Source organism: Apis dorsata, unplaced genomic scaffold (genome assembly GCF_000469605.1).
Source record: "Apis dorsata unplaced genomic scaffold, Apis dorsata 1.3 scaffold_429, whole genome shotgun sequence".
Classification (NCBI taxonomy): domain Eukaryota; kingdom Metazoa; phylum Arthropoda; class Insecta; order Hymenoptera; family Apidae; genus Apis; species Apis dorsata.
Genome location: NW_006263682.1, coordinates 372,952 through 388,881, shown reverse-complemented (window position 1 = coordinate 388,881; position 15,930 = coordinate 372,952). Strand labels below are relative to the sequence as shown.

At 26.0% G+C, this 15,930-nt stretch overlaps 2 protein-coding genes across 4 annotated transcripts in view; both read left to right on the top strand.

Annotated features, from left to right (window-relative positions):
- The first annotated feature begins 269 nt into the window (after positions 1-269).
- The window catches only part of LOC102671181 (ankyrin-2-like), a 27,017-nt gene continuing 11,356 nt past the window's right edge, over positions 270-15,930 (top strand). Inside the window, exons 1-26 of the mRNA XM_031512426.1 lie at positions 270-468; positions 3,461-3,562; positions 3,669-3,801; positions 3,971-4,134; positions 4,268-4,423; positions 4,496-4,624; positions 4,699-4,896; positions 5,036-5,332; positions 5,942-6,139; positions 6,444-6,590; positions 7,623-7,772; positions 7,935-8,075; positions 8,277-8,432; positions 8,521-8,817; positions 8,953-9,136; positions 9,334-9,453; positions 9,528-9,612; positions 9,801-9,818; positions 10,218-10,442; positions 10,537-10,682; positions 10,768-10,976; positions 11,064-11,268; positions 11,366-11,555; positions 11,643-11,781; positions 11,859-12,138; positions 12,243-12,392. Of these exons, the coding sequence (XP_031368286.1) occupies positions 427-468; positions 3,461-3,562; positions 3,669-3,801; positions 3,971-4,134; positions 4,268-4,423; positions 4,496-4,624; positions 4,699-4,896; positions 5,036-5,332; positions 5,942-6,139; positions 6,444-6,590; positions 7,623-7,772; positions 7,935-8,075; positions 8,277-8,432; positions 8,521-8,817; positions 8,953-9,136; positions 9,334-9,453; positions 9,528-9,612; positions 9,801-9,818; positions 10,218-10,442; positions 10,537-10,682; positions 10,768-10,976; positions 11,064-11,268; positions 11,366-11,555; positions 11,643-11,781; positions 11,859-12,138; positions 12,243-12,392 (4,261 nt within the window). The 5' untranslated portion in view covers positions 270-426. The remainder of the gene's footprint in view (positions 469-3,460; positions 3,563-3,668; positions 3,802-3,970; positions 4,135-4,267; positions 4,424-4,495; positions 4,625-4,698; positions 4,897-5,035; positions 5,333-5,941; positions 6,140-6,443; positions 6,591-7,622; positions 7,773-7,934; positions 8,076-8,276; positions 8,433-8,520; positions 8,818-8,952; positions 9,137-9,333; positions 9,454-9,527; positions 9,613-9,800; positions 9,819-10,217; positions 10,443-10,536; positions 10,683-10,767; positions 10,977-11,063; positions 11,269-11,365; positions 11,556-11,642; positions 11,782-11,858; positions 12,139-12,242; positions 12,393-15,930) is intronic.
- Positions 12,746-15,592, top strand: LOC102674500. 3 transcript variants are annotated; one of them, XM_031512425.1, is made up of 3 exons: positions 12,746-13,016; positions 13,165-14,312; positions 15,575-15,592. In XM_031512425.1, the coding sequence occupies exon 2, from the start codon at positions 13,279-13,281 to the stop codon at positions 14,284-14,286; it is 1,008 nt and encodes a 335-aa protein (XP_031368285.1). In that variant the 5' UTR covers positions 12,746-13,016; positions 13,165-13,278; the 3' UTR covers positions 14,287-14,312; positions 15,575-15,592. The 3 variants fall into 3 exon arrangements, with proteins under 3 accessions (XP_031368285.1, XP_031368284.1, XP_006619703.1); XM_031512424.1 differs by lacking the exon at positions 15,575-15,592 and adding an exon at positions 14,699-14,812; XM_006619640.2 differs by lacking the exon at positions 15,575-15,592 and having other exon boundaries at positions 13,165-14,635.

The window sequence follows — 15,930 nt, the reverse complement described above, 5'->3', positions numbered from 1 at the left end:
GATATATATATATATATATATATATATATATAAAATGTATAAATATATGTAATGAAATTTAATTTATTTTATAATTATTTTATAATTGTTTTATGTATATTAATTTAATTTCTATTCAATCAAATTAAAAAGAAATACAAAAATATAATTTTTTTAATATCAATGAAAAAGTAAATAAAGCTCTTGATTCAATTGCTTGGTAATAATTAAAAAATTACAATACTATGTTAAATTAATGATTAGTGCTAAATATATTTCATTGGTTTAAATAAAATATATATATACAAATCATTGAAGCAGATGCACCACAAAGGCGTTCATGAGAATGTTATAAATATCCTCTGACCTACGTTTTCAGTATGGAGCATAAGAAATATACGTATACGTAAAACTTGTCAAACGAAATACACAGTTTATTATTTGGGAATGATGACAGAGGAGGCATTTCCACCGATCATTAGGTTCCAGGTAAAAATGTGTGAAAGTAACATTTTTCAAAGAATGTGCATCATATTTGTGCACACTTATATATTGCAATATATATGACGCATTTTTAAAATTTCCTCTTTTCAGTATACATCGAATTAAATATTTCCGGTTTTTAAAAATAAATATTATAATAATTTTCGATAAACGATAATTATACCATATTATTTCTTAATAGGAATTTGTTTTAGTATCGATATTAAAAAGATATCGATTATATCGATACATATCATTCTTTTTAATATATTTATGTTGTAATATTGGCGAAAATCCAGTGTTTAAGGAATTAGAAATTATTTTTAGAAAATTTATATTATTAAGATATTGTTAGTTCATGAAATGAAATCACAATGAATTAAAAAATTTATAAATTTATATATATGTACATAGCTAAATATTTTAATTTTTATATTATTTTTGAAAATTAAATAATAACGCAATATTTAATGATTTAATTTATATATTTTTGTTTGGAAACAATGGAATAATCTGAATCTTAAAAACATAATATTGGAGAATATATTAAACATAATTTTCAATTCTTTATTAAAATAAATAATTTTTTATATATTTTTTATTTTATAACAATCAAAACATTCACTTTTGCAAAACTTTTTTTGAAAAATGTTTATATAATATACATATATTATTCTGTTTTTTTTAAAACGTAATATTATTTTATAAAATGTAATAGTACTAATAAATGATTACTTATTCACTGCATTTTATAATTCTCTTTAACCCGTCATAATTAATTTTTTGTTATATCTATAATATTTTTATAGATGTTTTTTTATGATATAAAAAGATCATAAGAAAATAAAAATTATTATTACTTTCATGAACATAATAGTAAAGTAATAGATTATTTAAAGAAAAAACTTTTTATTTGATAATCATTTTTAAATCTGTTTAAATATTGCACATGCGTATCATTTTTTTAACATATTATTGTTTTTTCATAAGTATATTAATATATACAGTGTAAAATATTGTGTTTTTATTTTAACCTCTTTTTTTAGAATTAATTTAAATATAATAAATTTTTAATTTCTTATTATATCAAAGTATTTAGTATTAATATAATTATACTTACTTGAAAATAATATAAATAATAATATAAAAATATTAAAAAATTTTGTTATATTTTATTTAATTTATTGTTCAATAAGACAAGAACAATAAGATAAAATTGTATCACGAAACACATTTATGGTAATATTTACTCGGCCGATAATTTGCACGTTGTGAAACCTAGCTAATTTTCCTAGGTTGCTATATTAGAAAGTGAAGAGAAATATCTAGAAGAGGAAGGGGAAAATGCATATATATATATATATATACATATAGATATATATATATATATATATATATATATACATATATATATTATTAAGTTTGATAGGCGCATGCGCATAGTGATGATGAGATTCGATATATCGCATGAGTTGGTGGGAGAAAAACAAGGACAGATATTATAGGGGGTGAGAAAGGCAACGATGCAACCCCTGTTTTTCAATCGTTGCCGCTCGATTCTGCGCCTTAGTTTGGTATACGGGGCGGCTCCTATATTCCTATTCACCTTTAGCGTTACCCCAGGAGTGCATGAATGGTGATTTAACGCGTACCGAGAAAAAGAACCTTCGTGTCCAGCAGGTGCTGGACAAGTGAAAGAATCATAGTGCCTAGAGTCTCTTATAAAGCACAATGGTTACAGATAGTACCAGTCAGGTATGATTCTATATTCATTTTGCGTAAGAGGTGCCGGAATGTCGCCGGTATTTTTTCTTTCTTCAACTGATCGAAGGGTGTGAACTTTGGAATGATACATTAAAATAATTTTATTTTTTTCGTTAATAAAAAGTGCATTATATTGAATTTTTAAATGATACATTTTTTTAATGAATTTCTTTGATTACAATACTAAATATGAGAAAATAAAAAAAACTTTAGAATTCAGCTTGATAACCATAGATAAAATAAAAAGAAATAGTGGGAGGGGATGATTGTAAGCAAGGTATAGACACGATATAGGTACATAGATGTTTTATAAGCCGGTTTTTATCGTATGGTTACCGTTTTCCAGATATTAATCGAGAAATAATTCGAATAATATAAATAATTATAAATAATTTAATGGGGACAAAATTCATTAATCAAATAAAAATACAAATAAAATACAAATCAAAATTGTTGATAGGATAAAGGTCATGGTCAAATTATATGTATTACTAGCACATAACATAATTCGGACTTGAATACTTGAATACAATAGTCAAATTAAAAACAATGGTTTATAAATTTTTGAATATGAAGAAAAACATAAATATTTCATAACAATATCAATTTATTAAATTTTTAAGTCATTTTTTTTTAAAATAAAAAACATTTTTACTGCATTTTATACTGCACTTTACACTGCATTGAATAAAAACAATATTATATTATTAATTATTTCTTACTTATATAATACATTATAATTCATATAATTGATTTATATGCAATATATTGTATCACATGTTTATTTATTAATGATTTATAAAATAGAAAGATTTTCTTAAATTTCTATTTATTTTATTTTTCGATTTGTTGTTTTTTAAATAATATTATTAAATATATCAAAAGGAAATATAATTAAAAATATTTTATAATGAAAATATTTAAGATAATTGTATTGTAAGCATTAATTTTGTTACATTGTTAATTAATAACTAATCATTAATACATTTTATTCAATTTCAAATATATTTAATAATTCTTTTCTTTTTATTTTATTTTAATTTTTTTTAAAATTTAATTTTTAAATTTAAAATTTATTTATTTTATTTAATGAATTTAGGAAAAATATTTTCAGAACATTTGAACTATTTTATAATAATTTTCAATAATTATTAATATTGAAAATTAAAATTAGAAAATGAATATTATTATTATTATTTATATATTTAATATTGATATATTGTTTCATATTTAGGCTGACGATACGACAGCATTTCTTCGTGCTGCGCGGTCTGGGAACCTTGAAAAAGTGATTGAATTTCTCGATACCGATTTAGATATTAATACAGCTAATTCGGTAAGATTTATAAATTCTTACAATTATCTGTTATTTTCGTATTTATTAAATGTTATTTGTTTTATTCAAATCAAAATATTTTATATTTTTATAATTCATATTTCAGAATGGTTTAAATGCTTTACACTTAGCATCGAAAGATGGTCATGTTGAAATAGTAACGGAATTATTAAAAAGAGGTGCTACAGTGGATGCAGCTACAAAGAAAGGAAATACTGCGCTGCATATAGCTTCGTTGGGTAAATTTAATCTTTAATTATTATATAATATAAAATAGATTACAATAAAGAAACTAACATATTTAATAATACATTTTTAAAATTATATTAAATTAATTTTATATATAATATTATATTAAATATAATCATAAATAAATATTATTGAACGAGATTTATAATATATTTTCAGCTGGCCAAGCGGAAATAGTAAATATTCTTATTCAGTATGGTGCTGCAGTTAATATTCAATCTCAAAATGGTTTTACACCTTTATACATGGCTGCGCAAGAAAATCATGATCAAGTTGTTAAATTGTTGCTCAGTAACGGCGCCAATCAAAGTCTTGCTACAGAGGTGAATATATGTATACAATTGATTGTATTATGTAACGAATATATGTACGTATTTATCATTTAAATAACTGATAATAACTATATCACGTTTTTCATGTAATTTATACAATTTAGACAATAAAGAATGATTTTAGGATGGATTTACACCTCTCGCTGTTGCAATGCAACAAGGACATGATAAAGTTGTCAGCGTTCTTTTAGAAAATGATTCTAAAGGAAAAGTTAGATTACCAGCACTTCATATTGCGGCTAAAAAAGATGATTGTAAAGCTGCTGATCTATTATTGCAGGTAATTTAAAATTTAAAATTTAAAATGAACATTCATAATTTTACATTTATATTTTATTTCTATTCTTTTTAGAATGATCATAAACCTGATGTTACGTCGAAAAGTGGCTTTACACCTCTACATATCGCTGCCCATTATGGAAACGAAGAAATAGCACGTTTATTAATAAAACGTGGAGCTGATGTGAATTATTTAGCAAAGGTACGAATAAATTAATATCAATAAAAATTAATAAATTTGTATTTGATATTAATATTCTTGATTTCTTTTATCAGCATAATATAAGCCCTTTACATGTAGCAGCGAAATGGGGTAAAAACAATATGGTTAAAGTATTATTAGAAAATTCTGCGCAAATCGATGCTAAAACCAGGGATGGTTTAACACCGCTTCATTGTGCAGCAAGATCTGGTCATGAACAAGTTATTACCACGCTTCTTGAACACTCTGCACCTATTAGTGCACGAACGAAAGTATGTACAAAAATTTAATTATTATTAATTAAATTCCTAAAGTTGTTATATTACCAATGTTAATGATGTGTATAAGAAATACAATATATAATACAATAAATAATATGTCGATTTTATTAATGAAAATTATATTTTTTAGAATGGACTTGCACCATTGCACATGGCATCACAAGGAGATCATGTAGATGCAGCAAGAGTATTATTATATCATCGAGCGCCAGTAGATGAAGTTACGATCGATTATTTAACGTCTCTTCATGTTGCCGCACATTGTGGACATGTTAGAGTTGCGAAATTACTTCTGGACCGGAAAGCTGATCCGAATGCACGAGCTTTAAATGGCTTCACACCACTACATATTGCTTGTAAGAAGAATCGAATAAAAGTTGTTGAACTCTTAGTAAAACATGGAGCATCGATCGAGTCTACTACCGAGGTATGTTAACAACTTTTTTATTGTTTAAGTAATACTTATTCTCTCAGAAAGTACAAGTTTCTTCTTTTTCTTTTTATTCTAATTTTTATTCTTGTTTCAAATTATTAATATATATATATATCATTAATTTAAAGTTTAAAATACTCATTCTTCGATCACGTTATAAACAACTAACTTTTTTAATTACTTTCACTTAATCATGAAAAAATCATGAATAAAATTTTTATTTATTCAAAATAAACTAATATCTGCGAAATTGATTAATCACTAATAATAAAAGAATATTTAAAACTAATGATTTTTTTTTGTTAATATTTAATTCAAGAATCAAATAAAAAATATCTTTTATTTTTTACATAGTATTTATAAATATTCATAATTGAAAAAAAGAAAAATAATAAAAAGATATACTTTAAAAAATGTAACAGATTGTTTGGTAGTTTATTATAAGACTGGTTAACGGTTATTTTATATAGATTCTGTTATGATCAATATAGATGATCATTTCTATGTATTCCATATAAATATATCGAAGAAGAAAGTATATTCGTTCGAAAACTGTGGAGTCATAGTACTAAAATGTTAATAGAAGATACATATATTTTACAGTCTGGACTGACTCCATTACATGTGGCCAGTTTTATGGGATGTATGAATATCGTGATATTTCTACTGCAACACGAAGCCAATCCTGACGTGCCAACTGTTAGGGGTGAAACACCTCTACATCTGGCAGCTAGAGCTAATCAAACAGACATTATTCGAATTTTATTACGAAACGGAGCCAAAGTTGATGCTCGCGCAAGGGTAAGTAATATAAAATTGTTTAAAAACAATTATTTCTGGTACGATCAGATTTCGTTAATATAATTTAACGAAAATCATACATAAAATGATACATATAAATGATCATTGTGTACTCATTGTTATTACGTATTTCACACACTCCATTAACCAGTCTCATTTCGTTTTTTATGTTGATATTATTATTATTTTTGTAATAGATGCACATTTTATTGTTAATTTATTATAATAATTATTAATAGTACATATTATTATTAATATATTTATATTTATACATATAAATGGCAATTGTCTTGATTCATTTTAGGAACAACAAACACCCCTTCATATTGCATCACGATTAGGAAATATTGATATTGTTATGTTACTTCTGCAACATGGTGCAGCAGTTGATACTACCACAAAAGATATGTACACAGCATTACATATTGCAGCAAAAGAAGGGCAGGAGGAGGTAATGTACAAAGAAATTTCAAAGATAGCGGATTACATCAGCACGCAAAGTAGATTATATTTATTTTGGACAAGATATCGTGAATACCTTATATAGTTTCTGTAATTATTAGAAAATTTCTTATTTTCTGTTGTTACATATTTCCTTCCTTATTATTTATATTTTATTTCATATTCTGTTAATTAAGTTTCGTTTATATTTGTTATATTTTATGTTATGTTATTTATCTGTAATGAATTTTAATAAAATTTTTCACCATATTAATTATTTTTTTGTTGCCTTTTTCTAGCTATCTCTTATATTATATCATTATTAACATCTTAGAAATTAATAACCTCATTTCTTTATTTTCATTTCGCATTTATTATATATGCCATTTAGAAGTAACTGTAAATTTTAATTTAAGGTAAGATATTAAAAAACCTTTTATCTATTTTAAAATATTGAATAGATTTGTAATAATAATATATAATAGTATTTATTAATTATTTTATATACTTAGAATTCGATCAAATTAGGAATTTTAATAATTTTTTAATTTTTAATTTTTTTTTAATATTATAATAATTTTAATAATAAAATTTTATTTAAAAAAAAACAAAATATATTTTTGGCATTATATTACGAATAATATTTCTATATTGTTTATGAACATGTTCATATTTTTTAAATATAATTTTAATTTTTTATAATTTTTTTTTATAATTTTTCTTTTTTTTTAAATATAATTTAAAATACAAAATTATGTGATATACTATTCCTTTGAAACAATACAATCAATTTTTGTAAATCAATTTGTATTACGAATCCAGATGATTCCACTTAAATACTTCATTCTATATATGTCCGAATGATCTAGAATCGCGCGAAATTTAAAAGTAAAGATAAGAAAAATTAAATTAATCGTTTTATATGTTTTAAATTTTTTTTTAATCATTTAAAATTTTTTTATATTATGCATCATATATATTTTTTTTATTAGCTTAAAGAAATTAATTATAGTTTCACTTGAGTTCATATTTTCATATACAGGTGGCAACTATTCTTGTGGAAAACAATGCTTCTCTTAAGGCTACAACTAAAAATGGTTTTACTCCTTTACATATCGCAGCTAAATATGGCAATATGAGCGTTGCAAATATACTTTTGCAAAGAGATAGTAAACTTGATGCACAAGGAAAGGTATGTATCAATTATATATTTTTCAAATTTTTTGATATTATTTTATATTATACTTATATCAGAATCATTTACAATTTAATTCAATTAATTTAATTTTAATAACACTTCATTTATTATTTTTTTTTTCATGTTTATTAATGTATTAAAAATGTAAAATTTCAGAATGATATTTCTCCTTTACATTTGGCTTGCCATTATGATCATCCAAATGTTGCAAATCTTTTGTTAGAAAAAGGAGCATCCCCTCATTTAGCTTCTCAAAATGGACATACTCCTCTACATATTGCTGCACGTAAAAATCAGGTAATATCATATTATATCCGAATAAATAATAACAAAAGCTAAATTGTTTTATTTGAACGTATGATTTACCATTATTCTTGTAAGAAATATAAATTAATATAAAAAATTTAAGAATTCAAGAATTCACAAAAGTAACGAATTTAATCTTTAATAATCAATCTTGTAATTGAGTAATTGAAAATTTAATTGAAAATTTTTTAGATGGATATTGCTTCTACTCTCTTAGAGAATGGAGCAAACGCGAATGCTGAATCCAAAGCAGGATTTACACCATTGCATTTAAGCGCACAAAAAGGACATTATGATATGACGAATCTGTTAATCGAGCATGGAGCTGATCCAAATCATAAATCAAAGGTACGTAAAGTCATTATAATTATATTTTTTAATTAAAAAAAATAATCTCTTGAGAAATTAATATTTATTAAACGATTTTTTTGTCTAGAATGGTCTCACCGCACTGCACTTGTGTGCTCAAGAAGATTTTATCAAAGTGGCTTCTATACTTGTGAAAAATGGTGCAAACGTTGAAAGCGAAACCGAAACTGGTTATCGACCAATACATGTCGCGGCACATTTCGGGAATCTTTCGATGATTCGATTTCTTTTAAAACACAATGCAACTATCGACGTAAAAACTAATCAAAATTACACTCCGTTACATCAAGCTGCTCAACAAGGCCATGCACATATTGTTAGTGCATTATTAGAAGGAAATGCTTCGCATAAAGCTCGAACGAATGTAATTACTATTATTTTTTTCTATTTATTATAGATTATGCATAGAAATCTTTCTCTTTGAAAAATTGTATGATATACAATTGTGATATTTCTTTTATAATATAAAATATCGATTTATATGACCTATTTCTTTCAGGATGGACTGACTGCATTAAATATAGCTCAAAAATTAGGATATATATCTGTAATGGAGGTATTGAAGGGATTGTCTTATGATACCTTGGCGCCTGATAATAAAAATTGGGACGAGAAGTACAAAGTTATCGCACCTGAAAGTTTGCAAGAAACTAGTTTTATGTCTGATTCTGACGATGAAGGAGGTACGATTTTTTTACGTAATCAGACAATGAACATGATTATTATGATTAATTAAGTTTATAAGAAAGTCAAGAATTATGTAAATAATTTTATGAATATGAATAGAATATGATGTTTCACAAACACGTATATAAACATTCACTGTTAAATAAAAAAAAATGTACATGAAACAAAACTGAACCGCGATATTCGTGTACAGGTTCAGATGCATTGATCAGCGAGCAGCCGTATCGATACCTTACAGCAGATTTGATGAAAAGTTTAAGAGATGATTCATTGCCTATTGATGTTACACGGGATGATCCAATACATAGACAAGGTAAAATATTTATTCCTTACTTTAGAAATGTTACGATAACGTTTTACGTAATGTGTGGCACTGTTCTCGACCAGTTACAAAAGAAGAAAAACAGGATTTCACTCAAAGCAATAATTATTGTCTAGCAGAAAACTTTGATACTGATGGATTTAATTTGGGGTATGTAAATATTAATATTAAATTTATATACATTATATGGTAAATAAATTATATTTTTATAATAAATCAATTTTAAAATAAATTATATCTTTAAAAAAAAATATTATTTAATAATATGTAAAGTATTTGTAGCATAAAATTTTATATGGAAATTATCATTAATTGAAATTAAATATTTTCATTTTTAGCCGACTTCATTTCAGATCGTAAGTAATTTTTATTCCTATGATAGATAAGATACGATTGATATATTAACTTTGATTAAATATCCAATTTTAATTTTATTTGATACCACATAATCGAAATAAATTGTGAGCATACATGATTTTAATTAAATTCTACTATATAAAATTGCAATTTTCGAAGTTTTAGCAAATTTTTATTATCGCTTTAAAATTTTTTAAATCATCACTCTCTTGTTAACATAACTTTTAAAAATTAAATTAATATTTCATTGTGTTCCAACTGTATTATAAACTAGTTTAAATTCTTATAATATTAAATTCACTGAAATTATGATTGTCATTTCAAAATGAGCAATTTCATATGGTAACAATTATATTTACTCCGTAAGATTTGTGTAAAAAGATAATTTTAATTTTTAGATTTTTAGTAAGTTTCTTGGTGGACGCACGTGGAGGTGCTATGAAAGGATGCAGACACAGCGGTGTACGTATCATTGTGCCACCACGTAGAGCAACAATGCCGATTCGTGTTACGTGTAGATTGATAAAACCTAATAAAGTTGCAAATCCTCCTCCTTTAATGGAGGGAGAGGCTTTAGCAACTCGTATCATAGAAATGGGACCAATTGGTGCTACGTTTCTAGGGTAAATATCATTCTGCAAATCATTTTTGATTTTTTACATTTGATTATTTTTATTATTCTGCAAACAATATATATTTATATATATTTCATTTTAGCCCAGTTTTAATCGATATACCACATTTCGCGTCTATTCGAGGCAAGGAGAGAGAAATCATTATTCTTAGAAGTGATAATGGTGAAACGTGGAAAGAACACGATAATTCTGCTGATAATGATACCACTCTATTAAATACTCCATATGGTATTTTTAAAAATTTAAAAATAGTTTTATCAACATGTTTACACATATATAATTTAACGTATCTATTTATATCTATTTATTATAGATCCTCAAATGAGCGCTACTCATTCTGGCAGAATTACCCGTATAATAACAACCGATTTTCCTCAATACTTTGCTATTATCACGAGAATAAAACAGGAGGTTCACGTGATTGGTGCCGAAGGTGGAATTTTAACATCAAGTGTGGCTAACGACGTCCAAGCAGTCTTTCCACCAGGAGCATTAACAAAGAAGATTAAAGTTGGATTACAAGTAATTTAAATTGCAATATTTCGCAACAGGAAATTTTTATGTTGGATGAATATAATCGATAGCCGTTCCTATTTCTAACTTTTATAGGCTCACGTCATTCCGGCAGAGCTTACAGCAAAGTTACTAGGAAATTGCGTAGCTGTTTCACCTGTAATAACGATCGAGCCGAGAAGACGAAAGTTTCATAAACCAATCACCCTTACCATACCTGTACCACAAGCAGCGAATAAAGGGATGATTAATCAATATGGTGGTGAAACACCAACATTACGACTTTTATGTAGTATTGCAGGTAAATTAATTATATTATATTAATTATATATTCTATATAATAATAAATAAAAAATATCTCATATAATTCTTTTTATTACTTTTCATTTTAAATTTAGGTGGAACCAGTGAATCACAATGGGAAGATGTTACTGGGTCGACACCATTAACTTTTATGAACGATACAGTGTCCTTTACCACAACTGTATCCGCTCGATTCTGGTTAATGGATTGCCGAAATATAGGCGCAGTTCCAAAAATGGCAACCGAATTATATGAAGAATCGTTATTTGTGCCATATATTACAAAGTATGCATATCAATATTCAATTAAATTATATATAATCCTTTCTTATTCATAAAATATTAATTTTTTTTTTTTTTTTTTTTGATTCAGTTTTATAATATATTCGAAACGAATGGATGTGCTTGAAGCAACATTAAGAGTGTTATGCATGACCGATGGAAAAGAAGGAATGCACACTTTGGAAAGGCAAGAGGAATTTGTCGAAATTGTAAAAAGCCGCGATGTCGAAGTAAATATTGTTCATTATATAATTTTAATTTTATTTTAATTCCATCCAGATATTTTTATGATTAACTTTCGTTACAGGCACTCGATGGGAAAGATCTTTATATTGAATTCAGTGGAAATTTAGTACCTGTGACGAAATCGGGAGTACAATTGAAATTTACCTTTAAAGCTTTTCGTCAAAATCGTTTATCTTTTCACGTAAAAGTGAAAGATCCGTTGTTGGATCCGGTTGCTAGGATGCTGTTTATGCGAGAACCGAAAGTAGCGAAAGGAGAACCCCCTCAACAACCAATTTGCGTGTTGAATATTGTTCTTCCAGAAATTATAACTAAAGTTGAAGTACAAAAGAAATTGAAAGGTAAATTTTTTTCTGTAATATATCAATATTATATATATATACAGAGCTGGGAAAATTAATGTTTAATTACAAAATATAACGTTTTGTTCTTCCTTTCGTTGCAGATTATGAAGATTCGAATATTATTAGTCAAAAATTGGATTCTTATGAATCGAAATACAAGATGGAGCAAAAAGAGAAAGGCGACGAACCTAAGGATATTTCGCCTTCCGAAAAGAAATTTATTACCGACACCTTGCAAAAGGAACGAACAGGTATGATATATCCATGTTTCTTCACTTCATATTAGATTAATGATAACGTTAGAGCAATGAAGAAAATTTATGTAAAAATTACACAAATCGCAGTGAAATTTATTTAAAGGAAACATTAATCAATCTAATTGAATTCAAATTCAAATGCAAGGTGCAAAAAAGGAAATTTTATATGTTCCATTATAATAAGAAATTATTTATTATAATACATGAATTGCTTTAACGATTATGAAATTTAGATATATATATATATATATACATGTATTCTTATTAAACAAATGACTTCATTATAAAACTAATTAATAGTGATAATCGATATTTATAAACTTTAGGTAAAATTTGGTATTAAAATATTAAAGAAAACATTGTTTTGAAAACAATTTCATTTCGTGCAGTAGAAAAATTTCTACTGTAATTCTATTTTCGTTTAAGAGGGCATGTTAATCTACTTATGCCTCGAAAGTCGAGTGAGGCTTCTGTAATTTAATTACGTATAACAGTATCAACAAACGTTCGATAGCTATGACGAATTCATTTAGTTTGTTCTGAACCATTGGAACTACCACTACTTTTAAAACCTATCTTCTTCTTTCGAGTATCATTCTACCACAATTTTCTTATAACGTGAGTTTATTTTATTTAAATCGAGTTGAGATATTGGTTACACTTTTTACGTTTGCTTTGTTTGTCCATAACACACCAGTTATAACATTGTTATTACATTTTTGTTCGTTTTATACATTAATTTCCATTTCTTTCTTATTATTTTCAGTTTCAGGTTTTTTTAAGTTCTTTAGTAATTTGCACTTAAGATCTGCGCGCTAAATCTTAAAAAAAAAAAAAAACCCAAGAAAGAAACCTATTTCCAAGAGACATTTACGTACACATGGAAGATTCGAGTGAGAAACAAGAAGAGAGAGTGGAAATGGAAGATAATTGTACATTGGAATCACGGAACGAGAATGGACTATCCGTAGAAAAGAGCGTGATCGATACAGAGTCTTCGAATCGAATTAAGGAGCAACCAGAGGTTGATCAAAATGAGAAAAATGTTGCAGATCCGCAGATCATTGACGAAAATTTAAACTCGTCCAAATCGAAAGAGACTGGGACGAAAGCAAAGCGTAAAATAAGATCGACGCGTAGAAGATTGAACGCTATGATTAATAACTCGTCGTTACATTTCTCTGACACCGATTCAGAGGGAGAGTTAACTACGATTAATTCGCAAATCAAACCTTTGAATAACATGGAACAAAACCCGATTATTTCCGTGACATTCGATGTCATAGAAAGTGAAAGCTCGAATTATTTATCACTGGATGATAAAGATTTCGTTAAGCGTAATAGTTTCGTTGAGAATATGACAGACGTGGACGAAATTTATCCAAGCGAGCTAGAGAACGAAGAGAATGAGAATCAAGATAATCTTAAGATTGTCAATACTCCTTTCCAAACAGAAACTGATCTTGAGGACCTCGAAGGCGAAGACGAAATGCAATCACCTATCTATGTGAAACCAAGGTCTGATATATTTAGCGATTATAGCGGGGAAACGATCACGACTAAGGAAGGTGAAGGACCATTCTCCGTGGAAGTGCGAAATAAAATATATGAAGATAGTCCACAGAATGAGATTTGTAGCGCCACGCCAGACATTGTGATTATGTCGAATACTGATGAAGAAGACATGGTTGTATCCGAGGACGAGGAGGAGCAAGAAGCTTGTTGCAGTCAAAAAGAATTATTCGAAGATTTAGACGTTCTTGTTGCGTCTCAAGTTATTATGAAAAATATCAATAAAATGGAGAACATGTTAACTGTAAAAGAAATCAGTGATGACGGAATTAGCGATTGTCATACCGATGTAGAAGAAGTCGATACGATTGAATAAATTATAAATTGAAAATCATGTGGACGGTAAGAACACGAATTTAAAGAGTCCGCTTTTTAACAGATTATTTCATGTTATTCAAATATTGTAAGAATTTGATCTCTGATTAGATCTAATTTATTCTAATTAAGTACTGAAGACGATGCAAATGCATCGAATATTATCTTGTATGTTAATCGATATTTATTATAATATACATATGTTATTCAATTATAGAGGATATGAAATGAATTTCATACGACTCGATGTATTATGTTGTTATACATAATATCTATGAAGAGAACATTCTATGAATACCGAAGAATTGCCTATTTTATATTCGATATCAAACTGAGAATATTGATGATTTTAAAAAAATAAAAAAATATATATGCATATATATGTTAAATATCTTTCTCTTATATATTTGTAGGATTCTAAAGTGAATTAACAATGATGTCTTATCTCCTGCATTTATGTAATTTTAAATACAAAAAATGTTTGTGCTGCAATTATAAAAATATATATTTTTCATTATAATTTGGATTATTTTATAACTATTTTATTTTAAGACAAAAATAAAATTTTTAATTTTTTCTGTAATTTCTCATAAATGTTGGTTAACAGGTATATTAAAATTTTCTTTTTTATATGATAAAAAAGAACTCAATTAAACTCAAATAATAAATCGTTTTTATATTAGTGATATTAATATTTTTTTACGATTGTTTCCTATTTGAAAACAATATTAATTGATTGCAATTATGTACATAATAAACATATATTTATAATCAATTAGATTCAAAAGTAAGAAAGAAAGATGAGTTTCCTATTTTAATATTTTTAAAAATTAATTTAATCAAATAAAAATATTCTTCAATATATGTATTATTTTTGACAAAATTATTTAAAAAACTTAAAATATTTTTGTAATTTTATATATACATTTAATCAATCATCAAATATTAAAGCATTGAATAGCATTTATATATATGTATATTTTTTATTTTAGTCAAATTATTTTGATCTTTATCGTATTCCTAAAATTAATTTTCTATGGAAACCTTTTCTTTCCTTTTTGCACCATGCTTTGAGTACAATTTTTACTATTTTTATTTGGATTTTAACGTGTCGAATGTTATAATTATAAATCTTTTGAAAGATTTGAAATTAACTCGAAAAAATTAACAAGAGAAATTGTTAAAAATAAATTATGTATACACACGGCGCAAAAATTAACCGACTAAAATATTTCTGCTTTAATGTTATCATTTAGTATTAACGCAATATTCTGTACTTATACTTGCAGACAAAACTGCCGTCCTCAACATTATCATAGACAACCGTATGGGATATTAATTTTAAGTCTCGAAGGATACTAATTATATCTATAGATATTAAAAAAAAAAAAAAACAAAAACACAAAAAAAAGAAAGAAAGAAAAAAAGAGCAATTAAAGTTTATAGAAGAATTTAGAGTTATATGTATTATATTATATATATATCTATATATTTCTGTGTGCATATTAAAATTTTAAAGAGAATTAACAATGCCTCGATAACCCGAGAGTTATTTTTGAAATTGTATTTATTCTTCTGAAAAAAGAATATTATTGTTATTATGTACAGTAACAAAAAGTTTACGACAGTGTTGTATCTCTATTAA

Bases quoted from the DNA above. Each gene is read 5' to 3' on its own strand.
- LOC102674500 (XM_031512425.1), top strand. From the start codon at position 13,279: ATGGAAGATTCGAGTGAGAAACAAGAAGAGAGAGTGGAAATGGAAGAT.